This window comes from Saccopteryx leptura, chromosome 2, assembly GCF_036850995.1.
Source record: "Saccopteryx leptura isolate mSacLep1 chromosome 2, mSacLep1_pri_phased_curated, whole genome shotgun sequence".
Taxonomy (NCBI): Eukaryota; Metazoa; Chordata; class Mammalia; order Chiroptera; family Emballonuridae; genus Saccopteryx; species Saccopteryx leptura.
In genome coordinates this window covers 239,557,641-239,584,917 of record NC_089504.1, presented here as the reverse complement: position 1 = coordinate 239,584,917, position 27,277 = coordinate 239,557,641, and the positions used below count along the sequence as shown (strand labels likewise).

Below are 27,277 nucleotides of genomic sequence, written 5' to 3'. Positions count from 1 at the left end.
CGGGAACATCGAGCAGTGAGCGTGGGAAAGGGCTTACTAATGAGGCTGGAGAAGCAAACTGGAGCCCTGGGGAGGCCAGGGTCTCAGAGGTTCAAGGGAGCCCAGTTGGGGAGACCCACACGGGAGCTGGGGGTGAAGATGGGGATCAGAGAAGGGGTAAGCCAGGTCATTTTTAAAAAATGGGAACCAGAGTAGTTTTTTTTTTAAGTTTTATTTATTGGTTGTAGGGAAGGAGGAAGGGAAAGTCAAACTATTGTGTGTGAATGAAAATTTCTTTTAAAAAAAAATTGAAACCTGAAAAAGAAGAGCTCAGTGGTAAATGGAGGAAATGAGCATGTCAAGGTTAAAATGGGTGGTGAGAAAGGGGCAGCTAGCCAGAGCAAAGTGGGCATGGAAAAATGGTGGGTGAGGGTCAGGACATGTAAAAGGGGATAAAAGTGGGTGTGACTTAGGAATGTTGAGGCCCCTGGGGGACCAGGAAAGAGGTCCTGTGGACAGGAGGGAACAGAAGTGAAAACAGACGAGGGTGCAGAACACAGGCTTGGAGTAGACACGCATGCCACATTAAAATGGAGGCACTGGGTGAAAAAACGTGGGAAACAGATGAAGGTAGGAAACATGGCTTTGTTTGGAAAGGAAGCACATTTAAAACGGGAGGCTTTACCCTGGTTCAGTTGGTTAAAGCATCCTCCCAATACATCAGGGTGTGAGTTTGATCCCTGGTCAGGGCACATACAAGAATCAACCAATGAATGCATAACAAGTGGAATAACAAATCAATGTTTCTCTGTCTTAAATAAAAACAGGACATCTTTGCTAAAGAGCCACGTATTTTAGAATTAAATAAAAAAAAAGGTGGGGGGGCAGGAATTTCCTAAGTGGAAGGGCCTAGAGCAGGAAAAGGGGGAGGATTTGGAATGTGGGATGAGACCTTTGTGGGGACTGCAATCAGCTGAACCCTGCCACAATCTCCAAAGCCACCAACAAGGACAAGGATGGGAAGGCTGATATAAATTCTCATCAGAGAGTTCATCAGTTTTGCGTTCTCCATGGTGACTTCTAGACCTTCAGAAAGCCTATAATCTGAGCAAAAAGAGGCATATGCAGGAATCAAAAATGGAAGAACAGTTTTCTTGAGGAAATTTAAAAAGCTGGGGTGTCTCAGGTATAAGAGGGTGAGCAGTAGCTACAAGCCATGGAAAAGAATAAAATGCCAATAAGGACAACATTGTTACCAATGGTGAGAAAGCTAGTAAAAAATTGGGAGCAGTAAACCATTTCCCCAAATCTTTGTTTACTAATCAAGACTCAGTCAAGCTCACTAAAGCTTTTATTTAAAAATAACTTTATTCCATAATTTTTTAATCCATTATTATAACCTCAGAATGAATTTCTCCCAACCCACCTTCCCCACACCAAATATTAAAATGTAAAGAATATAGAGGATCTGCATATTCTTTGTGTCAGATCCTGGCCAGCCCCAAGGTAAGAAATACCAGTTGGCACTTATTGCATCATCATAACTTTTACTCAGCAAGGTTGGTTTTTTCAAGGTTTCAGTGCATGGGTTATGGAAATTTCCCATCACGTGTTTTCCTGCTGCAGTAATAGGGCCTGTTATGTGCTTGTGAGAATTGGAGCTAATATCAATGCCACAAGGTTGCAGGAGCCCTTTCTTCAACATCCACCAGGTTTTGAGAAAAATGTCAGTTGTGAGAGCCCTGAAATATTTATCTTCCGGCTCTGATAAGGAGAGCTGGCCTCTGAGTTCACAATACATTCAGATAAGAAGGTATGTAAAGCATTTTGTAACAACTTGGACTTTGCTACACAAAGTCTGTAACCGGTTATCAACATGCTTGCAGGTTTGGGGATGGCACATCTTAAAAGCAAAAAAGCCCTAATTTTAAAAAAATCCTTAGAATTTGAAGACCCTCAGGACCTGGGTTCTTCACTGACTCAGCTATATTAAAGTATATACACAGGGCTCAGATATAAGTGACAGTAGTCACAGCTCCACTAGTCAAGGGTTTGTAGTGTTTGGCACCAAGACCCTGAAGCTCCCATTTGCTAGTAGAAAAACTCGGCCTCAAAGATTTTTCACCTATCAGGCGTATGTTGAGAGAAGAGGAAATTGCAGAAACCTCTCCATGATCTTGGAAATCATCCTGTTTCCAGCTAGGGAATTTTTTTCCTACAATTTTTCTTTTTTTTTTTTTAATATTGTTGCCTCTGCATAGTAGATGCTTAGATTCAGGAATGGAATTCATCAAAGACTCGAAAGGAGAGACTAGCTAAGTGTTTGGTAATTTTAGAAGCAACCTGTCCAGGTATCCTGTTCTGTAGATGACAATAACTTAGACTGGTTACAGTGGTAACATGCATGCGGTACCATGCAGCAAAAGACCCAGTCCAACACGGTACTGCAGTTCACAGCTATTCCTGAGGGGTACAAACTTGCAGCCAGATCCTGAGCTCCCAGTGTTCTGAGCCAGGGACAAGACTCACTTCTAGTGATGTGCTCAGTTTAATCCCTTTGTTTAAGAAAACAGACCCCCCCCCCCCCAAGTACACCTGCAGGGTAACCCTGCAGATAGCCAGTGTCTCATTTTAGGAGTCCCAGTCCCTGCTATTTGAAAAGGGAAATTCTCCTTTAAGCCCTACGTCTTGCCCATCAGAATAGAATGTGCAACATTAAAGAATGCAAATTCAAGTCAGATTTTTATGCTTAGCACACACCTTTTGCACCTTTATAAAGCCCCTGACATTTAAAAGAAATTTGAATGAAATCGGGGAAAATATCTCTAAACTGTACAGGTTCTACTGGAAGCATCAGCAGCTTAAACTCATCATGTTATTTTCATTCAAAATGTAGCATGATTGATGAGTGGATCCTCATAAAATCCTAAAGAGAGGAAGGAAACAAGTTTTTCCATTCCCATTTCAGGGATCGAGAAATCGAGGCCAGAGGAACTGGTCTGTGCAAGGACACTTCTCACCAGATGCTCCCTTACAAAACATTTCTCCTACCTTCTTTCAAAGTCACAGGAGACAGGAAGATGGGGAAAAGCTGAAAGCTAATAGTGTCACATATAAGAGGCTTTTGTATAAATATGAAGCTTTGCAAAATGTGAGGTTCTAATGGAAGGCACTTTCTCTTATGGGCCCCTACTGCTTTTGAAAAGAATTGTATTTCCAGGGAAGCAAAGATCATCAGGAAAGCTCTGAGAGTGCCCTCATATAAAACAATTCTACAAAGACGAATAAAGGGCCCAGGCAGCTCAAAAGTTAACCTTTTTTTCTCCCACTAGGGAAGGCAAAGAAGATAACGAACATCTATTGAGCACCTCCTAGGCACTTTCACATCCCAAAATCCTCACCATAATCCTGTAAGGTAGGTGTGGTTTTACCTCTTTTAAAGATGAGGAAATTGAGGCCCAGGGGAGAGGTAAAGCAACCTTCCCAAACCCATGAAACTAGGAGCAGGGTCCAGATTCAAGCCTGGATGGTTCTGACTCCCAAAGTCTGAACCACACTGCCTCCCTCTGACTAGCATCAGTAGCTGGCACCTCCTCACCTTTTCCAGTGAGCTGACATTTTACCTGGTTCCTTGTCTCACCTGGGCAGCGATAAAGGAAGTATATCACCCCACACTATACCCTTATGTACTGAGGTAAGCTGGTGACAGACCTCTAATAGTCACAAAGGGCACTGAGGCCAAGTACCTCCTCCCACTCCTTCTGCCCCAAATCAGCATCAGTCAACCTGGATAAAGCCAGGAGTCACAGCGAAAATGGCACCTCAGATGCCAAATGCAGCTTTCTCTGCCTCACTGCCTGTCCCCAAAGCTTTTTATCATTAAGAAACGTTACAGCAAATCGAACCAATTTTTTTAAAAATCGGAAGGAAAGATGAATGTGTATGTGTGTGTGTGCGTGCGTGTGTGTGTTTTTGCTGAGAGTCCCAAACCGTTTTAAGTTCTCAGACAGGGGTGCAAGTCAAGTCAAAGCAAAATGAGAAGCTCATCAGTGGAGCTTTCTAAGTTCTTCAGACGGGATCATGAAGGACCACTGTCTTCTTCAAACTGGCCTGTCTTCTTCTTGAATGATGTCGCTCTGCTGCTCACTGCTGTCATCTGTAAGGGAGGGAAAAATAGATCTGATTCTGAGTGATTTCAGGAAAGGTGACCCTCTTTCCATCAGTGTTCAATCATCCTGAATTCTAGTCCTTTTACTAGTTAAGCCTCAGAATCGGATTTCGTGGAGGAGCAGGCAAGACAGGGGTATGTTCCCTTTTCACCTGTTCTGTCCACTTAAAATCCTCTAGACATGCTTGACACTGTCCACCCTTCCCACTTTTGGCTCATACCATTCCCCTCACCTGCACCGCCCTCTTTCCTCGCTTATTCAAACATGACTGTCCTCAAAGACATGTCTCATCTCCACTTACTCCATTAAGCTTCTCCTGACCAATGTGCCCCCCAGAGCTCTCATCTTTCTCCTGAGGTCCTGTATTTTTTTTTTTTTTTTAGTTCAATGAGAGAAGGAGGGGAGGCAGAGAGACAGACTCTCGCATGCGCCCAGACTGGGATCCATCTGGCAAGGCCACTAGGGGGTGATGCACTGCCCATCTGGGGCATTGCTTCATTACTCAGTAAATGAGCTCTTTTTAGCGCCTGAGGCAGCAGCCATGGGCGCCATACTCAGCACCCAGGGCCAACTCACTCCAATTAAGCCATGGCTGCAGGATGGGAAGAGAGAGAGAAAGGGAGAGAGAGAGAGAAAAGCGAGAGAGGGAGGGATGGAGAGCAAATGGGCGCTTCTTCTGTGTGCCCAGGACATCCACATGCTGGGCCAACACTCTATCACTGAGCCAACCGGCCAGGGCCTTGTAATTTTTTAACATATCATTCCTGTGACAATTCATCAATTTCCTCCTTGCAACAGCTCTTCTACTGAGCGTAGGTGAAATCTAGCCGCTGTTATCATTTTTCCCACTAACTGGTCTCATAAAGCTCCCTACCTGCAGACATTACTGGGCTTCCTTTTCCTATACACCAATGCTAACACCACACCTTTACCAGAGCAGGCCCTTGGTAAATGTTTGTCAATTTAATTGTTGTGTTGGTAGTGGATAGCAGATTCTCAGGTTCCAGATTAAACTTTAACTATCTTTCCCAGCCTTTTAAAAAAAAGAACCACTTAGAGATTTCTAACTGGGAAGCTCAGCACCACCTAGCAGAAATGCTTTTACAGAAAAAGAGCTCACCTTGCAGAGCCTGGAGTCCATTGGCCATCCAGTCTATGTTCCCATTCACCAGTGCGGTCACTCTATGGATGTGGCCATGCTTTCGAATTTCTTTTGGCAAATCCTCCCTCTCCTGTGCTTCTTCCTCGTCCTCTTCTTCCTCCTCCTCTTCTACAGCATCTTCTTCCTCCTCCACTTCTTCTTCCTCATCCACCAAAACCATGACGTCGCCCATGTCTTGTCCCCTAATTACCAAAGGGGAATAAATCATCAGGAAGATGCCCTGATGTTTTCCAACATCAGCCCTCACTGATAATAGGGAACACCAGATTCTTGGCAACTCCTTTGTTAACATGGAAAATTCTTCCTGCATTCAATTTGCTTAAGTCACAAGACAACTGACAGCGGGATTGTAATCTCTCAAAGAGATACAGCCCCAGATTGCAACAGATAATCTTATCTTGTTCTGGGTGCGTTTTATTATTCTCCCTTGCTCCTCAGGAAGGTGATCTCATTGTCCCAGGCACCTAACGTTTTAGTTCCCTCATAACATGTACACAAATGCTCTGTTCCTTTCCTGAACTGCCCTGATTTCTGCTCCACTCACTGAAATTTCTCCTTCTCCTCAGTATTTAAGGCCCCAATAAAGTCCTCTCTTCCCCCCTAAAGTTCTTAACTACCATTGCATTTGGAGTTCATGCCCAGTCTAGCATTTAATTGCTCTTAGTTTATTGCTGGTTTTGCCTTCCCAGTCAGACTATACATTCCTTCCTTCCTTCCCTCCTTCCCTCCTTCCCTCCTTCCCTCCTTCCCTCCTTCCCTCCTTCCCTCCTTCCTTCCTTCCTTCCTTCCTTCCTTCCTTCCTTCCTTCCTTCCTTCCTTCCTTCCTTCCTTCCTCCCTTCCTTCCCTTCCTTCCCTTCCTTCCCTTCCTCTCTCCCTCTCTCTCTTTCTTTCTTTCTAAAGAGAGAGGAAGCAGAAAAGGAGAGGGAGAGAGAGAGAGAGAGAGAAATAGAGAGAGACAAGCATCAACTCATTCTGCTTAGTTGTGCACCACTGATTGCTTCTCATACGTGCCCTGCCCGGATTCGGGGACCTCACAGTCAAGCCAGCACCCTCAGAAATGAGCTGGCAATCCCAACTGGTAACCTTGCTCTGGGACAATGCTCTATCCACTGCGCCACTGGCCGGGGCACAGACGGTCCACTTCTTAAGGAGAGAAGAACACATGCCACAGGCCAGCATTACTTTCTCGTTTTGTCCTCACAGTCTCCCTCTGGGAAACATGAGGAGACAGAGGCTGAGAGAAGGTCAGGGACTTCCTGTGAGCACAGGACTTGGCAATGGCAATGACCTGAACCTAGGTCCACTAATTCCAAAGCCTTTCCCAGGACGTCTCACGCTGCCTCCTATGAGAAATCAACACCTGAGAAACGACAGCCAGACCCACTGGGAGAATGGCCCTCAAACCCACCAGGCAGAGGAAACACTGTTCCTAGGAATAAAGAGTCCCAAAAAACAATAATACCTCCTCGTTATGAATGGTGGTCTGAGAACAATAATATCCTGTGGTATTAATGGATAAAGAGAAACAAAGAGAAGAGTTCTTTGACTCCACCCAGAATCTCCTTAGGGAGTAAGACACACAAGTTCCTTCCATTTAGTTACTTTGTCCCTATCGGTGTTTCCTTCTGGGAGGGGCTTCACGGCATGCTCGGACTAGTCCTCCCAAACACGCTGAAACACTGACTTATTCTTCCTTTTAGAAAATCAGGTAAAAATCAGTGCATGAATAACTGGGCTCAGTCTGTACACACTGTCCTTATGCCTCAGTGACCGCCCAGCACGGGGCCCCACCCTGAGGCTGAGCATTGTAAAAAGAACACAGACTTTGGAATCAGTCAGAGGAGGGCTGAGTGCGAGCCCTGCCACTTACTTCCTGCATGAGATTGCAGAAACTACTGTACTTCGCTGAGCTTCCGTCTCCCTGTCTTGCAAGTGGAGATGCCACCTCCACCCTGAAGAGTTCATGAGTTTACAACAATGCCTACGGAAGCCCCCCAACCAGTGTGGGCACATGGTGGGTCCTCAGAGGTCGTTGCTATACTTGTTTGTAGGAAAGGAAACAAGACAGCAGTGGAGGCATGTCATGGAAAGGGGCGCTAGACGTGAGTCTAGGGAACACTCACCTGATAGTGTTTCCTACTACAGGGAGAAAGGAGAAAACATTAGTATCAGATAACATCCACTTCAGCCTCACAAAAGTTCTTAACCAGTCTAATATCTACAAAAGAGAAAGGACCATGAGAAAACGGACCCAACAGGAGAGGTGACGGGGCAGGTCTGGAATGGTTCTTAGGGGGCTTTGTTATTATCTATCCGGCCCTAGGGAAGAGGCCCACAGAACGGGACTTCCGGTGGGGAGCATGGCAGGGGCCTCCTTCCCCCAACCCATCCTTTCAAAAATCCTGAAGGAGAAGCAAAAGGACCCAAGAAATCCTTACATTTCCAGCAGAAGACAGGGCTGTAATAGAACATAAGCCCTGAGATAATGGCCAGTCCCAGCAGAAGGAGGCTCACGACGGTTCCCACAATTCCCACGATGTTTAAAGGTTCTGCAAAAAAGACAAATCACACACTGTTGACTCTTCCACCTGACACACGTACAACGAGGAGAGGAATATCTCCCCTCTTCTGAGAGCGACGCCTCCCCTCCTCTGCCTGAGTCCTAGTCTTCTTTTGGTTTCATGATGTTGGCCACGGCATATGACCTGTCTGTATATCAGGATAAATATCCTCCTCTCCTTACCTCAGAAAGCTTGTGGGAATCAAGGAAAGTAGGTAATATAAAAAAAAACACACATTGTAAAGTTTAAGTCTCTGTGTGTCTACCACATATCAAGACTATTTATCAGGCCATGGTAATTAAGAGTGTGAGTTACTGGTGCCACAATAAACAGTGATCAATGGAACAGAATAGAGAATCCAGTAACAAGCCCACACATGAAAGGAAACTTGATATATGACAGATTAGTGAGTGAAAAAAAGAACTATTTGAGAAATGGTGCTGGAATAAATGGTTATGCAAATTGGGGGGAGGAAGAGAAAAACTTAATCTTGACCTTGCACCATTCACAAGAACCAACTCTAGATGGATTAAAGATTTCATTTGTGAGAGGTAAAACATTGAATATCTTTGTGACTGTGGGACAGTTAAGGATTTTTAAGGCAAAAATTGCTAATGACTTAAGAAGAAATTTATAAAATCAACTACATTAAAGTAAGAATGTTTGCTAATAAAAGGATAAAGAAAGTGAAAAGATAAACAAGGAACTGAAAGAAGATATTTGTAACATAAAACTGACAAGGAATTAGTACGCAGAATTTCTAAAGAACACCTACACAAGAAAGGGTAAGGCATCAAAAGATACAAATATGTATAAATTTCACAGAAGAAAGAACACCAAGAGCAAATAAACATGAAATAATGCTCAACCTTCTGAGTAATCAGAGAAATTCAAATTAGAACCACAGTGAGGTTACATTTTTACACCTACTTGATGGACAAAAATTATAGTCTGCCAGTGAAAGTGTGGAACAATGACACTCTTATATACTGCTGTTACAAATGGAAACAGGTATAATCACTTTGTTAAGATAATTTGGTTATCCCATAAGGATAAAAATGCACCAACCTATAATCCTTCATTTCTACCCCTAGAGAAATATTGTCCAGTGGGACACAGTGTATAATGTACACACAGGATTTGGGTAAAGTATTTCCATAACAACACTTTGTTTATCCAAATAAATAAATAAATAAAAATCAGGCCCTGGCTGGTTGTCTCAGTGGTAGAGCGTTGTCCTGGTGTGTGAAGTCCTGGGTTTGATTCCTGGTCAGAGCACACAAGAGAAGTGACCATCTGCTTCTCCACTACTCCTCCCTACCCTTTTTTTCTCTTTTCTCCTCCCACAGCCATGGCTCAAATGGTTCAAGCAAGTTGGCCCCAGGTGCTGAGGATGGCTCCATGGCCTCACCTCAAGTGCTGAAATAGCTCGGTTGCCGAGCAACGGAGCAGCAGCCCCAGATGGGCAGAGTATTGTCCTGTAGGGGGCTTGCCAGATGGATCCCGGTCAGGGCACATGCAGGAGTCTATCTCTCTGCCTCCCTGTCTCCCAACCTGTCACTTAAAAAATAAAAATCAACACAAACGTCCATCAGCGGGAAAATCAGTAACTTAGTTATGTTAATAGCACAAATGGGTGGGAAGTTACACAGTGGTGAAGAGATACAAAGCATAATACACACATCTACATGAATAAATCCAAGAAACAAAATGTGGAGTGAAAAAACTGCAAGTCCCAAAAGATGTTTGTATGGTACCCATTTCTTAAAACTCAAAAATAAAAATAAGCAACATATTATTTAGAAGTGTGTACATGTGTAGCAAAATTTTTTCTTACCCATGAAAATTCAGAATAGTATTTAGCTTTAGGAGGATGGGATGAGCCTAACAAGGGGCCTACAGCTAGGGCTACAAGATAAAATATAGGATACTAGTTCAGTCTGGATTTTGATAAACAACAAATACTTTTTTAGAATTAAGTATGCCTTGTGCAATATCTGGGACATATTTATACTACTTAAAAAACTATTCTTTGTTTTTCTGAAATGCAAATTTAAGTGGGGTATCCCGTTTTATTAGTTTTGGTGTTGTTTTCTAAATCTGGCCATAATACCTACAGGTAACTTGAGTAATGTTGGCACTGGTCTGTATCTTAAGCAGGATGTAGTTTCTTGGGTGTTCATTTTGCCATTATACTTCATAACTTACACTGTGTATTTTTTATTTTTGTATATTTCATATTGATATGTATTTTCATCTACAGATATAATTTTTGGTATATAACAGGTACTAAATAATTTTTAGGATGGACACTAATCGGTCCCTTCCCTCATGTCAAGCCACAAGCAAGTCGATATGCTTTCTCCAGATGACAGTGACCCACGTGCAGGGAAAGCACCACACTGTCCCCATGCTGGTGCCAGGTCCCCTCTAGCTCTTAAACCTTTTCATTTGGGGCCACCTCTCTCACTCACCTTTCACACTCAGCCAGATGTCCACCTCTCTCACCCCCACAGGATTCTCAGCCCGGCAGACGTAGTAGCCCTCATCCAGGTCCTGGGAACAGTTATGGATGGTCAGGGTGGAGCTCTGGCCATTCTGGGTGATGAGGTAGTGGCTGTTGGGCTGGATGACCACCTCAGGCTGGGTGAGGTTCCTCAGCCACAGGACCCTGGCAGAGGGGTAGGCTCCAGACACTTGGCACGTGAGTGTCACGTTGCCCCCCACGAAGCAAGTCCTCATGGGCTCAGAGAGAAGGGAAGGGCTCCCTGGTGATCAGAAGAAGGTAAAGAAAGACAAATTCTGTTTAAGAAGATTCCAGTCGTGGCCTGAGATTTTCAAGAATATTATTTCTTTCCTAATGAAGCAACTCCAGGAATTTCTGTACCAGACCTGGTCTTATATAACACAAGCTAGCATTTATTGAGCACTCACCATGGGCTAGGCATTGTTATAAATATTTTCCCAGTCCATTCTCACAACAACCCTGGCATTATTTCCATTTTGCATATGAGGAAACCGAAGCACAGAGGAAGTTAAGGAATTTGTTCAAAGTCACACAACTAAATAAGTGATATAGCTGGGATTTAGGGTGACCAACTGTTCTGGTTTGCAGAGACTGAGGGGGTTCTGGGGACATGGGGCTTTCAGTACTAAAACAGGAAAAATCTTGGGCAAACCAGGATGAGTGGTTACCCTATGTAAGATTGCCACCCAAATGGTCAGACATTTGTAGACCACATTCCTAACTTCTATGCTACTGGCTTCTATGTGTAATACCATATTGATCATTTTTTTAAAGATGGGCATACAGCCTGACAAGGATGTTCAAGGGGACAATAAGACAGCTGTATTAGTTTCCTATTGCTGCTGTAACAAATTGCTACAAACTTAGTGGCTTAAAACAACAATAGAAATTTATCCTTTTATAGTTTTGGAAGTCAGAAGTCCAAATTATCTTACTGGGCCAAAACCAAGATATTGGCAAAGTGGGTTCCTTCTGGAAGCTCTAGGAGAGAATCCATTTCCTTGCTTTTTCAAGGCACCTGCATTCCTTGGCTTGTGGCCCCTTCTTTGTATCATTCCAACCTTTGCATCTGTTGTCACATAACCTACTACAAATATTGATTGACTTACAACCTATGCAACTTATGACCAATTGACTTTACGACCACAATCACTAGCCACGAGTGCTCCGCGTCTGGCAGCACAAGCGTTGCCTAGCTGGGCGTACGACAGTGAGGACCAGCCTTCCGGCAGCACTACCATCTCCGCGGGCACTATTTCAACTGTTATCCCAGACTCGGTACAGCAATTTGTGTTTTGTGTCTTGGATATTTTTCATCAAACCCCTCTCAAGATGTCTACCAAGAGGAAATTGTCTTTGCAAATATTAAACCAGTTGTACTGGTAATGCAGTGTTTTACTTAAACCTGACAAATGTAAAAATAAGAAACAAAATGGTGTAGAGATGATACAAATGGCATAAAATGAACAAAGAAAATTATGATATATAACAATAATGAAAGAAAATTATGATAAAATATGACTTAAAGATTTTTATAACATCATTTCACAGTACTGTACATATAGCCTACTCAACTTATGACCAAATCGTGTTACAACCGGTCAGAACCAATTGTGGTCGTAAGTTGAGCACTAGCTGTACTGAGTTTGAACCTCCAGCCTCCCTTTTATAAGGACTCTTGTGATGATATTCCACTGGGCCCAGCCAGACAATCAAAGATAATCTCTTCATCTTAAAACTCTTAATCACATCTGCAAGGTCCCTTTTGCCACAGAAGGTAACATACATATATATATATACACACACACACAGGTTCTACGAATTAGGAAATAGACATCCTTGGGAGGGAACCATTATTCTGCCTATCATAGTTCTGTTTTAGAAATGCATAGGGTGTCCCTGTGGCCTTGAGGTCTGATTGAGCAGGACATGAGGAGATAAACCGTCGAACATAGTGACCCACTTGTTTTCTTTGCACAAAAAAACTTTTCCCAATATGCCCGCCCCTCCTGTGAAGGGTAACATCTTGGGGGCCATTAAAACCCTATTTTCGGCAGCTGAGGGATACCGAGTGGCATGTTGGAGTCCCGCCCGGGGGATAGTGAAACTACACACTTCCCCTTGGCAGTTGTTACAGGAATCTAGGGTTTCATGGCTGGTGTCCTGAGAAGAGGGAAGAGGGACGGGGGTGCAGGGGTGGGGGTGGAACAGACCAAAAGCCCCTCTCTCTAGGTCAGGTCAACAAAAGAGAATCCCCCAAACCCAGGTTTGCTCAGGACACCCACGTGTTGCCCCTCTTCTTGGATCTAGCATCAGGTACTCCCCCTCACACCATGTTGCTAAACTACACCTTCCTCTATCTTGTGGCTAACCCGAAATTTCCTTTGGGGTCACAAAGCCAGCAGCAGTGACAAGCCTCAGCCCATTTGTATTTTGCAGCCTCCAAACTAAAGTTTGAGAAATGGCCCCTCATCGTTTATTAAAAGCAATATAGCCAGCCCCTCCCACAGCCCCCAAACTAAGATCATGTACATAAATACACTTTGGACGAATACAGCATTCACCTCTCAACAAGCTGGGTCACCCATCCAGCTGGTGTAGCACCTATAAATTCGAAGAGTTTTTCTGCTTAAGAAGATGCTGTGTGCAAGGGTCGGTCAGAGTTTGGGGTGGTGGTGGTGGGGGTAATGCAGAGCCCTCAGAGATCTGCACGAGGTGGACTGCACACCAAGTCCTGGACGTACTGGGCTGGCTAGTGCTGCGGCTTATCACAAATTGAGTTGGTTTGTTCAGTTTAGGGGTCCATTTGCCATTTAACAAGAGACCTGAGCAGAAGAAATCCCCCCAAGTATCGCTCTTCATCACTTTGGGGGCCACACTGCTCTGCACCCCTAAGTTAGACACTGACATCAGTTTTCAATGACTTAACAGTTCTCTCAGGTGAAATAATGATCCAGAGACTCCCTCTGCCCCCAAGAGCCTTGTTACTCTAAGTGTGACATGTGGACCAGCAGCATCAGCACTTCCTAGGAGCTTTAAGAAATGCTGAGTCTCAGGCTTACCTCAAACCTAGAAAGTCAGAGTATGTATATTCACAAGTCACCAGACCCCCAGGTGACCTGTATGCCCATCAAGGCTTGAGAAGCATGCCCATGAGGAAACAGGAGAAAACTAGACAATGTCAGAGTCGAGAAGGTTCTAGATGCTTGCGCCTGCTTCCTCGGCTCCTGATATTAAGAATACTTCCCGTCTACTCCCTTTCTCCAAAAACATCTCCTAAGCCTGAGCATATATATACAGGGAGGGGCAAAAGTAAGTTTCCAGTTCATATGGAAAATAATGCAATAATTAATAAATAATAATACAAGAATAAACTGTTTCAGGTACTCACGACTGGAAACTTTCTTTTGCCCAACCCTGCATAGAGTTTCAAATTACCAGCCAAGTCTTAGAGGCTACAGGAATGATGGCTTAGGCAAAATCTGCAAATGCAATTGGAAGGGGAGGAGAAAAATAACACAAAACCTGTCAGCAGCCTCTGCCATTTCCACCTTCTTAGCATCAGTCCGCCATATAGTCACTTTCTGGGGCTTACTACCCATAATGCACTTCAGGAGTCATCACCGTAGACCATTCTGAAAGTGTCTGGTCCTTTCCAGTTGCACAAGTCAGGAAAAGCCCATTGCCTCTATTTCTCCTCCATAAAATGGGGCATAGTGGGTTGAGTAGAATCCTCCCCAAATTCACATCAACCTGGAACCCCAGATTGTGACCTTAACTGGAAATAGAGCCTTCGCAAATGTAATGAGTTAGTTAAGAATCTCAAGATGAAGGCATCCTGGATTTAGGGTGGGCCTAAATTCAATGACTGTTTGTTTTACAAGAGGCAAGGACACAGAGACACAGACACAGAGGAGAACACCACACATAGACAGGCAGAGATCGGAGTGATGCAGCCACAAGCCAAGGAATGCTAGAACTATCAGAAACTGGAAGAGGCAAGGAACAATGCTCCCTCGGAACCTTCGATGGAAGCATGGCCCTGCCGACACCTTGATTTCAGACTTCTGGCCTCCGGAACTGTGATAAAATAAATTTGTTGTTTTAAGCCTCCCAGTCTATGGTATTTTGTTACGGCAGCCCCAGAAAATGAATCCAAGCAGTAATGTGTGCATTTGGCTTATAAGGTGGTTGCGAGGACTAAGCATGGTCTGTGCGGAGAACAATGACTTAGCACAGCACCTAGCCCACAGTTTGCACTCAGTAATGTTTATGTCACGAATACTGTGATGTTGCCATTTCCCTGATTCACACTGGTCAGACTTCTCACTCCATTTTAAGTCCTTGAGAGGCGATGATTCTGTATTCCTCTACAGTACCTGGCACCTTGCTGAGAACCTAACTCCTACACAAAACGATGAGTTGGACTAGGAGTGGAAGGAGATCCCAAATGAGGCAGTGGTCCCCGGGGAAGCAAGGGCTCCGTGGTCAGACCAACCTGAGCTAAGTGAGGGCTCATTCATTTACAGGCTGGGCGATCTTGGGTAAGTTAGTGCACACAATGTCATCATCTGCCACTTAGGAGTCATCCTGACTAATTTGCAGGCTATTATAAGGGTTGCAAATAACATGTTAAGAATCAGGAAACAGGAAAAGACCTACTGAGCACAGAAACCTAAAAGAATAAGACTGACGGAGGCGACCCATTCATAATCAGAAACCGCTCATCGCTAACAGAAAAGCCACAAGGTACTTTAGGAGCAAAATATACCAGAAAAATATCTTTTGACAAATATCCATGTCAAAATTAACTAACAAAGGTAATAAAGAGTACTTATATGGGATAATAACAAAACATGAACAACCCAATAGAAAAACAGGCAAAATGTCAACAGATAATTCACAGACGATATGTAGGGAGGCAATAAACATGAACTCTACCAACCCTGACAGTGATCAAACAAATCCAAATTAAATCAATAATGCCATATCTTAACTAGCAAATAGGAAAAGTCTAAAAAATTCATGACAGCACTAATGTCAGGAGGAATGCTGGGAAATGAGCGCTCTCATACTCTTTCTAAAGAGAGTGATTGCCAACGGACCCAGGGGGTTTTTTTGGGGAGGGGTGATGGAAACATTCTGGAATTAGTGGTGATAGCGTTGTGGATATACTAAAAAGAAAAACAAAAAAAAAAAAAAAAGAAAAAAGAAAAACACACCAAATGAGGTTTATGTTATGTAAATTTAAATTTTATTTTTAAAAATTTGTAAAAAAAAAACCAATTGGGCCAATTTGGCCCTTGGGACATGGTTTGCTAATCCCTGTTCTAGCACAGAAAGCAAGTCTTGGTCTGTTCTGTTGCCCAAGGCCAGGTACAGTATCTGACACAGAGGGGACCCTTGGGGCATGTTTGCTGTGTGAGTCAGTGGGAAAGGTCAACCATTTGAAGGTCACTTGCTTAGGAAAACAAGCACCTCCTGGCTCACTCCTCAGCATGTCCGCTCTCCACACTACACCTCTGAAGAGGATCCTGACACACCATGAGGAGCGTCTCACCATGGCCAATAAAACCCAACAAGCTCTGGTCCTTGCTTACCCACTGCATTAGTTTCCTGAGCTGTTTGTAACAAAGTATCACCCACTGGGTGGCTTAATGCAGCAGACATTATCCTCTCACAGTTCAGAAAGTCAAGTCCAAAATCAAGGTGTCAGTGGGCTTGATTCCTTCTAAAGGCTCTGAAGGAGAAAGCATCCTATGACTCTAAGATTCTAGTGGTTGCTAGCAATCCTTGGCATTCCTTGGCTTATAGATAAGATGCATCACTCTAATCTCTGCCTCCATCATCACGTGGCATTCCCCCTGGGTGTCTGCGTTCAAATTTCCCTCTTCTTATAAGGATACCAGTCATTGGAACAGGGCCCACCCTAATCCAGGATGACCTCATTTTACCACAATCATATCTGCAAAGACCCTTATTCCAAATATAGTCACATCCATAGGCACCAGGGTTAGGACTTCAACATATCTTTCTGGGGGGACACAATTCAACCCACCACACCCATCTTGCCTCATTGGTACCTGAAGCACAATGCTCTGGCTATACTTCTCTTAATTCCTCAAATGCCAAGTATGCTTTTCACCTCAGGACCTTAGCATCTGCTATTCTCTCTGCCATAAATATTCAGCCCATATCGCTTCAACCTGGGCAACTCCTTCTCATCTTTCAGGTCCCAATTCAAAATACTGTACAGGGTGGGGCAAAAGTAGGTCTATAGTTGTTCAAATGGTAAACAATACAATAATTACAAAATAATAATACAAGAATAACTGTGTTTTGTGTACTCATAACTGTAAACCTACTTTTGCCCCCACTCGAGATTACCACTGCAAGGAGACCTCCCTGCCACCCTCCCAATGAGACTTTCTTACACACACCATGTTGTTTTCCTCATTATTCTCACTGTCTAAACCTAGATTATTTATTTTTGTATTTTCTGTCTTCTTCCCACCTCCTCTGCACCCAGAAGAAGTTAAGCTCTGTAAAAGAGGAATAGTAATGGTTTTAAAAATATGCCCAGAAATTCTTTGACATTCCTCCCTTCAAAAACTGGTGCTTAGCCATGGGTCTAATGGTTTGAGCAAACTTGGCACCAGGTGCTAAGGATGGCTCCATGGCCTCACCTCAGGCACTAGAATAGTTCAGTTGCTGACCAACATAGCAGCAGCCCAAATGGGCACAGCATTGCCTGGCAGGGGGCTTGCCAGGTAGATCCCAGTCAGGGGTGCATGTGGGAGTCTGTCTCTGCCTCCCTGTCTTTCACTTAATAAAAAAATAGAGTTAAAAAGTGGTGCTTAAGCCCTGGCCAATTGGCTCAGTGGTAAAGCTTCAGCCTGGCGTGCAGAAGTCCCGGGTTCGATTCCCTGCCAGGGCACACAGGAGAAGCGCCCATCTGCTTCTCCACCCCTCCCCCTCTCCTTCCTCTCTATCTCTCTCTTCCCCTCCCACAGCTAAGGCTCCATTGGAGCAAAGATGGCCCGGGCACTGGGGATGGCTCCTTGGCCTCTGCCCCAGGCGCTGGAGTGGCTCTGGTTGCAACAGAGCGACACCCCGAAGGGGCAGAGCATCGCCCCTCGGTAGGCAGAGCGTCGCCCCCTGGTATCCATCCTGGGCGTGCCAGGTGGATCCCGGTCTGGCGCATGTGGGAGTCTGTCTGACTGTCTCTCCCCGTTTCCAGCTTCAGAAAAATACAAAAAAAAAAAAGTGGTGCTTAAAAAAAAGAATGGTGCCTAATTCTCCCCACTCTCCTTGAAAGAGAAGTCAGACTGAGTGACTCATTTCTAATGAACAGAACCTGGTGGGAGGGACACCATGTGACTTCGGAGGCTAGGTCATAAAAAGGATAGCATCTACAAGGCTTACTCGCTCTTGCATCACTTGCTCTGGGGGAAGCCAGCCGCCATATTGTGAGGACAATCAAGTAGCCCTGTGGAAAGTCCCAGCTGGAGAGGAAGCAACTTGCCAGGTATGAGAGTGAGTACCTTGGGCGTGGATCAGGTAATGTTAGCCCTCCCAGCCATCAGAGGTGCCATGGGAGGCAGTGGAGACCCCGGCATCATGAAACCATGACAAACCATCCCCACTGTGCCCTGTCTGAATTCCTGGCCCACAGAAATCGTGAGATAATAAATGATCTGTTGTTTTAAGCCGTTAAGTTTGGGGGTAATTTGTGACCTAACAGGAGGTAACTAGTAAAAGAACGTTGCTGCTTGTCTTGTTCACTGCTCCATTTCCAGCACCTAGAAACTGTGCCTCAGGCATAGCAGGTGCTTAAATAATGTTGGTCAAATGAAAAACAGCCTGAGCTAGGACCAAGAAGCTTGGTTAAGTATCCTCAAAGTTTGAAAGAAAGGAAACATAAAACAAAAGAAAGGCAGAAAGGGAAGGAATTCGGGTCATTTTGACATCCTTAGGTTTCTTTCCTGGACCTTCTTTTGAATGGCTCTCCCAGAAGAAAGTGAGTAGACCCCAACCCCAGGACCAGCAAGCCAGACTCACAGATCTGTACCACGCAGCTGGCTCCCGACTCTGGACCCACAATGTGGCTCCCGACACATTTGAACTTCTTGCCATCTGACAGCTGGGACTGGTTCAGCATCTCCACTCCCAACTTTGACGTCCCCACAACCACACCTCCTGGCTCTTCTGTCCACAGGAAGTTAGGGTCTGGATATCCCCCGTCCCAGCGACAGGTGAGCTGCAGCATGAACGATCCCGGGGACATGTCTGCCCAGCACTTCAGGTCTGACGAAGGGGGAGCTGCAAACACCAGAGGGAAACGTGGGCTTAATCACAGACTCCAAGGTCAGCCACAGGGCTAGTTCTGAGGACAAAGGACCCAGGGATCAGAGAAACACCAGCCCCAGGCAGTGTCTCTTGAAATATCCCCTAGTCTAGCACAAATTAGTGCCCGACAACAGCTAGGTTTCCTCTGCTGGGTGTTCAATCTCTGAGGGTGTGGACCTGATTTATCTTTGTGTTTCTCACTAAGTGTGTGTGCTATTTAAGTTTTAATTATAAAATGAAATAAGTTACTCTACCACATTCCCCATATTTCATCAGTCACGTGTGTTAGGTATCCGACTACACGGAGTAGAACGTTTCCATCAGTGGTAGTCAACCTGGTCCCTACCGCCCACTAGTGGGTATTCCAGCTTTCATGGGGGGCGGTAGCAGAGCAACCAACGTATAAATAAAAAGATAGATTTAACTATAGTAAGTTGTTTTATAAAGATTTATTCTGCCAAACTTAGCGAAAAGCTGACATAAAGTACTTGGTAAGTAATTATTATTATATGCTTTAATTTGCTGTAACTCTGCTTTATAAACTTTATAAAGTAAAGTTACTTCCCTACTTTATAAATCACCATTACTGTAGAACCAGTGGGCGGTTAAAAAATTTTACTACTAACAGAGATACAAAAGTGGGCGGTAGGTATAAAAAGGTTGACTACCCCTGATTTCCATCATCACAGAAAGTTCTACTGGACAGTTTTGGTCTCTAAAGGGAGTTACAGGTGAGACTTATTCACTCTCATTCCCAACACACACTTCCTTTTTCCTGTGTGCATGTATTACTAAAAACACAAAAATTTAACAAGTTACAAACCTATAAATCCAATGTAATCTATGTGTTAATAACTATATATGTAAAATTTACTATATATACACATTATATTATGTGTGTGTATTATATAAAATATATCACAGAAATAAATTTGAATTTTATATGAATGGGCAGGTATGTGGTGTCTACACGAAAAATTAATTGGAAATATACCCACGCGATAGTGAGAGTACAAGTGACTATTTTCCTCTTTATACTCATGGGTGTTTCTCACAACAAGCGTGTGTGACTTTATATACAATAAATGCCATTTACGGTGGAGAAAACACAGAGATAAAGGCTCTGAATAACGCATGAATGACTAATGTGTCATTCATGAATGACTAATTATCCCGCCCTCTAGCTTGTTCTGATGCTCCCTTTCATCAACATGGAGGAGGGGTTCCTTCTGCATCTCTGCAGTTGTTTTTGCCCAAGAAATCTGTAAATAGGTGTATCTGCTGGTTGCTTCTTCACCCCCAAAATAAAGGCTCCTAACAGTGCTCGAGGGCCCAGGGTTCCCAAAGAGAATGCATGAGGACAGATGAATGAATCCACCAACTGCGGTCCATCCACACAATGGAGCATCATGCAGCCAGAAACAGGAATGAAGTCCTGGCCCATGCCACATGGGGGAAGCTTGTAAACAGACGCTGGTCACAGCAACAGGGCCCATGTGGTGTGATTCCTTTTATATGTGATGTCCAGCACGGGCAAATGCATAGAAATGCACAGAAACAGAACACAGATTAACGGGGTTTGGAGGGGTGGGGAGGGGCTGGGGTACGGGATTTCCATCTGGGGTGAACCACACAGAGGTGATGGTTGGACAACACTGTCAATGTACTAACTGCCGGTTATACATGTTATAATGGTTACTGTTATGTTAGGTACTTTCACCTCAATTAAAAAAAAAAAAAGGAAGCATTAAGCTAGGCATTAATTTCCCTCTGTGGCTCACAGGGACTCTCCTGTACCTTCCTTAGCAGCGGCCGTCTAGAAGAGGCGACTCGCTCTCTGACAGGCAGCCCTGGGTGTGTACGTGAGTGTTGAGGGAGCAGCAGAAGCATGTTAGGACCCATGCAGCAGGCAAGCCTTTGTAGACAAAAGAAAGAGGCACAAACACGTAGTTCACCAAAGGTCAAGGTGAGCAAGTGGGGGAGGGGAGTGCTTCTTACGCACAGTAGACCAGGAGCTCGGTGGTCACCTTTCGAAGTCTCCCGCTGAGCCCGTTCATGGCCACGCAGGTGTAGTTCCCTTGGAGGTTCTGCGACATCAGGAGCAGTGTGAAGCAGCTGACCGTCAGGTTGTTCCCAAAGGGCTCGGTCCTGGCATCTGGGGCCCGGAACCACCACTCCACCGCGGGCGGAGGCCTGGAGCTGCTGCTGCAGTTGAAGTCCACCTGGGAGCCCTTGGCAGCATAGAGGGTGCCATTGGGAAGCACGCCTGTGCTGGAGATGTTGACTCTGACCTGATAGGGGCCGCCTGGGAATGACAGAGCGCATGCGGAAGGCTTAAGAGTTCATTTGAGCCCCTTTCCACCTTAACAGTCTCAGAAACGATCAAGAAGGATGACACTATCTATCAAATACTTAGCTTATGACAAATGCGAGGCTAACTGCCCTGACCCATTCTTATTTAATCCTGAGCAACTGTGTCTGATTTATTTATTGGTGGAATCAATCCTTACAGAAGAAAAAAAGAATGAAAATTGCTCCTGTTCAAAAAAGACTGGCGAGTGGAAAGGATATCTGCGCATGAAAGAGTTAACGGAGCAGGCCTGAGTCTGCTCCCCATCCAAAGGCCGCTTGCAAGGCTGGCCTCCACTGGTGACCGGGAACTTGGATTTCAGGAGGGTTCCCACCATTCCCAGAACTGACAAGAGCAGGGCTCACCATGCATAAACTGTTTGTACAGACAGCGTGGTGTATGCTGAACACCTGCTTTCTTCTGAGAGTCTAGAATTTGGGGATGTGCTAGGTAGAGGAGGCCAACGTGATCAGCCCCCAATAAAAACTCAGGGTGCTGAGTCTCCCGTGACTTCTGTCAGACAACACTTCACACATGGTGCCACGACCTGTTGCTAAATGAATGTAGCATGTCCACGTGACTCCACTGGGCAAGGACTCCAAGGAGCCTGCTCCTGGTTCTCCCTGGACTTCACGCATGGGCCTTTCCCATTTGCTAATGTTGCTTTGTGTAGTTTTGCTGTAATCTAGTACAGGCTGAGTCCTGTGAGCGCTCCTAGAGAAATGTCATACTGAAAGACAAGGGCAAGTTACCTAACCTCTCTTAGCCCCCATTTCCCTCATCTGTGAAATGGGTGACACTAGAACCCGCTCTTTGGGATTGTGGTGATGTAAATGAGGTAGTGATAGTACAGCACTGAGAACAATGCCTGGTTGTTGACAGAACTTGATAAATACTGGGTCTTATCTTCATTTTCCTCACCTCTCTGAACTTCTTTCCTATCCCCAGGAACACCCTCCCACTGTTGATACCCGGTGCACCTAAGATGCCATGTCCCTTTCGATGAAAAGAATATATCTCACACCTATTTATGCTAGTCACATAGTGTGTGACCTCTCCCAGACACTTCCTCTGAAGAAGAATCCAGGAAGGGTAATGCTTGGCCAGAGGACTAAACCTATGACTGTAGAATTTTGAGCAAAAACAGGCCAGTGGAAAAAAATTACTAGGGGGAGGAAAAGGTTTTTCCAGAGCCCCTCAAAGTGCAGCATCTGACTTCATTTCTGCCTGAAGCCACTGTATAATTCTAGAAATTGTGGTTTCTGAGGACAACATTCTTAACAATATGCTCGTCAAGTTGGGACTAGCTCCTAGTAGTTTCAGAGATCTGTTAGAATCATGTCACCTCCCACAGAAGGTCTGGGGAAAAAATAATACTGTGGTTTGGGAGGTGCTCAACTGTCTCATTCACTGTGGCTGGCTAGTTGGTTAAGTATGTGGACCAGCAGGTCCGAGGGCGTGCCCACATTTGGCAGGCACCCAATTAAGCACAGGGTGCCTTGGCAGTACCGGTAGCCAAGCCTGGACCAGTCAATGAAGTGTGTTAGTTGGACAGCTGGGTGGGTCTTCTAAATTGTGGTCCGGAGGGCTACAGTGGCCTGGCATGGACAGTGCAGATCAGCAGTTCGCAACCTGGGGGTCGAACGACCAAAACACAGGGGTCGCGACCCACAGGTTGAGAACCGCTGGTGTAGATCCCTAGAGACTGGCGGGGAGGCATTTTTAACCAGCACAATTCTCAGCAGGAAATGGAATTGGGCCCTGGTTGGGTAGATCAGTTGGTTAAAGCATCATCCTAACAAAACGAAGTTGCAGGTTCGATTCCCAGTCAGGGCACATATAAGAAGCAATCAATGACAGCATGAATAAATGGAACAACAGGTTGTAGTTTCCCTTTCTCTCTCTCTGTCTCCTCTCTTCCTCTCTCTCTAAAAATCAAGCAATAAAAAAAAAAGTGGGCCCTGGCCAGGTGGCTCAGTGGATGCAGTGTCATCTGAGCGCACCAGAGGTGACAGGTTTCGATCCCCAGTCGGGGCGCATATGAAAGTATGAATACACATTGAGTACACAACTAAATAGAACAACTAAATGGAAGAACAAACGAGTTCATATTTCTCTCTCTCTCAAATCAATGGAAAAAAATTAAAATTAAATTAAATTAAAATTTTAAAAAGGTGCAGTTAGATACAGAGAATAGATGAGAAGGAAGCCATTAGAAGGATTAAAACAAAAAATCAAATGAAAGGACACGAAGAGCCTCCCTCCTGAATTACATGGCTAAAGGTTATAGCTCATCTATAACCCCTTAGGTGGCTCTGCCTGATTAAAGCTGACACCAGCTTTTTGATTCCCTGGGGTTCTTCCACTCCTCGGACTTACTGCAAAGAAGGAAGTATCCATTTCTTTCCCTCCCACCTCTCTCCACTCCCCAAATCCCTAAATAGAAACTTCCAGCCCTTTTTGCTTGCGGGGTAGTGGTAGCAATCATTCAGACAGACAAATGGGGAAACAAACAAACAAATAAAAAACAGTCAAGAAGTAAAAATACAGAGTGGGTACAAAGGTTCAGCATCTTTTCAAGGCTGTGGTCACTGGCAGTTTCAGTACTTGACTCTGTGGGAGTCCTTGTTTTTAGTCCTTGTGGGATGGATGCCTCAGCCTAGTGGTTACGAGCTTGTCCTCTGAATTCAGACAGACCTGAGTGTAAATCCTACCGTGGCTTACAAACGGACAACCTCGGGCAAGTGCCCATCGCTCTCAGTCTCACTTTCTTGCCCTTTTTATGAAGTGAAAAGAACAGTGATAATGTCTATCACTGGGTTTTTGAAGAATCCAATGAGATAATATAAGCAGAACACTTAGCCTGGTGTTTGACATGTGGTCAATAGTCTACAAATATTTTCTGGTATTGTCAGCAGTTGTATACTTGCAGACTGATCTGAAAACAAGCATTGGCAGTCAGACCTGTGATGGGTACAGTGGATAGAGCATCGATTTATAATGCTAAGGTCGCCGGTTCAAAACCCTGGGATTGCCCGGTCAAGGCACAAACAACAAGCAAGCAATGAACAACTAAAGTGAAGCAACTAAGAGTTGATATTCTCACTCCCTACCTCCTCTCTCTGTAAAATCAATAAATAAAATCTTAAACAAACAAACAAACCAAAAAAAAACAAACAAATAAGCATTGCAGACAGTGGCCCACTCTCTGTATTCATATGGCCCACAAGCTGAGAATGGTTTTCACAGATGAACATCTACAATTGATTTGATGAGACAGAACACTAACTCTGAACCCCAATTAAGTGAAATGTTATTCCCCCCAAAAAAATAATTCCATTCTTCTCATTGGCCTGTATTACCAAAAAGAAGTATTAAACTACAGTGTGTCCGTAAAGTCATGGTGCACTTTTGACCAGTCACAGGAAAGCAACAAAAGACGATAGAAATGTGAAATCTGCACCAAATAAAAGGAAAATTCTCCCAGTTTCATACCTATTCAGTGCAGTTCGATGTGGGCTCACGCACAGATTTTTTAGGGCTCCTTAGGTAGCTATCCCGTATAGCCTCTACAGACTCGTCACTGACTGATAGCCTACCAGAATGGGGTTTCTCCACCAAACTGCCAGTTTCCTTCAACTGCTTATCCCACCGAGTAATGTTATTCCTATGTGGTGGTGCTTTGTTATAAACGCGCCGATATTCACGTTGCACTTTGGTCATGGATTCAAATTTAGGGAGCCACAGAACACACTGAACTTTCCTCTGTACCGTCCACATTCCGACTGGCATGGCTGTGGGCTGCTCCACTGTATACATGGTGTTACGTCATCATCTGCGCATGCGCACATGCTGCCACATCATCCTACAGAAACTGGGAGGGTTTTCCTTTTATTTGTTGCAGATTTCACATTTCTATCATCTTTTGTTGCTTTCCTGTGACCAGTCAAAAGTGCACCATGACTTTACGAACACACTGTATTATTATATTTTGAACTTTGTCAATAAATATGATGTGGAAATTGGTTTTCATCTTTTCACATAAGTACTTAACGTATATAATATCCTCAATTTTACTCACTGGCCTAGAATGTCTAAAATATTTCTACAGAAAAAGCTGATTTCTGTTCTACAGAAAAAGCTGAATTCCTGTTCTAGAACAATCTACCACAGCCTCTGCTGTCATTCTTGACATAGGAACTCACTTCTTTCCTGCCCCTACAACTATAGGTGGGCCAGTCAAGGGTCTCAAAGCGTTCATTTATACCTCAGGGACCCATAAATAGAGAGAGTCCCATCTCAGTGTTGTGAGTGCCTCACCAATAGGAAACGTCCTCTTCAGATTACTCTTCTTACCAGCATTTTCATTTGAAAATGACCTAAGAATATACGGGGTAATCTGCACCATTCAGTGGGTGTGTTTATAGTTCTACAGTAGGATAAGATCCTTGGGAAAACATTCAGAGACTGTTTTGGTATCACTTTTAGAGACTGAACATAGATGTAAATACCACAACCCCATCGCCTCCCGATCTCCCTAGTGAGTGCAAATCCTGGACAAGAAGTGGGAACCCAGAGGTCGTTGGCCTATTATAAGCACCCATCTCTGCTTCTCATGAACTTGGCAAGACTCAAGTTAGTCCATCTGTGGGCAAGGACCATCCATCTTCTGAGAGGGGATCAACAATCTTTCTTCAGTGCGTCCAACTATCCTTTTCCCTAGGACCTTTCATTGTGATGAAGGACAGTGTCACCACTGCAACAGAGAATGAAGTGTAACTCAGACTCAGTTCATCAGGGAACCCCGGGACTTTCCCGAGACTCAGTCCCCTGTTAAGTCTGGAGTGGCAGCCACATCCCTGGGTAAACAGAAGCATCCCTATCCTCCAAACCCCAATGAAATCCAAAGGGGCTTTTGGATTTGGACTCCTGCCAACTGGGTCCAATGCTCGCTCAGCCCTTGCTTGGCCTGAGAAAAACAGACACCGAGAGTCTGGCTCCGTGCACTGGGTCTGTGGTCTTTCACGGGCTAATCTCGAGCGAGATCGCGCAGCGCTCGAAGGCCTGAGAGATGATATCTCGAGTGAAGCACAGAGTCTACTGGAATCAGTCAAGGTCGGGGCCACCTTCCCCATTCCTCCAGCCTCTGCAGGTAAACACACAGCTGCTCTGACCTCACACCCACCCCAATTTGGAGGCAGGAGAGGATGGCTATAGCAGCGAAGTAAACAACAACAGCGTGGCAGCTGGGAACGGCTCTGATCCGCAGGATCTCTGTACTCCCAGGAGAGGCGTTCCCAACCCTAATGGCAAGACTTTTCAATGGCACCATGAAATGAACCAGCGTTAGTGCGGTCTCTCTGTCCTGAGACGAAGGACACAGTAGCATTGTGGTGCCCAGCCCAGGCTGGTTGGCTCACCCCAGGCCTGTAGAAAACCTGGGTCCTAGAAGGCAGAGGCCCCACGCGCCCACTGATCCATCAGGAGAGATCCAAGCGGTCAGGAAGGACGGAGGAGCCACCAGCCCTCACACAGCGGGCTCTGTGTTTCTGCAGCTCCTCTGCCCATTAGCACATTCAACATCACTTCCAGATAACAGCTTGTCACATCTCGAAAACTTTTCCCCTAGCTTCCAAGGTCATGTAAGAATGTTTCCAAATCTTTCTCCTTAAGAGACCTGAGTTATCAGCCATGTCGGGGGGTGGGGGGTGGGGGGGGAAGACAGGACAAACAAGAGCTGAGCATGCAGAGTTCCTGACCCACAGAAGTCCTGTTTGAAAAGGCCCAGATGTGAAATGATTGCTAGGAACTTGAGATGTACTTTTCCCACAGGAATCCCATCACCGGCTTAACCAGTTGGTCAAGGTAACATGGACCAAATGCATCTTGCGTGTCTAGTTCCGTGTGGGTTTATCTCATGAATACGTGCAGTGAATCTGGGCTTGTGTTCCACCATTACCCCTGATTTCACAGATGATAAAATCAAGGTTGGAAAAGTTCAAGTGACTTCCCCAAAGGTAACAAAGACAACAGCCAGCAGGACCTAGACTGAAACTTTGCCCAGGCAGCTGGACCTCAGGGTGCGTGCTCTCAGGCACTTATAAACCCCACTGTCCTCCCAGAAACAGGGGCTGGATCAAACCTAACCCAGATGCCCAAACTGTCTGAAGGCCAAGCTC

At 44.9% G+C, this 27,277-nt stretch overlaps 1 protein-coding gene across 1 annotated transcript in view; it reads right to left on the bottom strand.

Moving 5' to 3' along the window:
• Positions 1-1,328: 1,328 nt before the first annotated feature.
• Positions 1,329-27,277, bottom strand: part of VSIG10 (V-set and immunoglobulin domain containing 10) — a 35,586-nt gene continuing 9,637 nt past the window's right edge. Inside the window, exons 3-9 of the mRNA XM_066370807.1 lie at positions 20,751-21,053; positions 18,461-18,721; positions 10,347-10,640; positions 7,750-7,860; positions 7,435-7,450; positions 5,269-5,492; positions 1,329-4,135 (exon numbers count right to left, since the gene is read on the bottom strand). Of these exons, the coding sequence (XP_066226904.1) occupies positions 4,080-4,135; positions 5,269-5,492; positions 7,435-7,450; positions 7,750-7,860; positions 10,347-10,640; positions 18,461-18,721; positions 20,751-21,053 (1,265 nt within the window). The 3' untranslated portion in view covers positions 1,329-4,079. The remainder of the gene's footprint in view (positions 4,136-5,268; positions 5,493-7,434; positions 7,451-7,749; positions 7,861-10,346; positions 10,641-18,460; positions 18,722-20,750; positions 21,054-27,277) is intronic.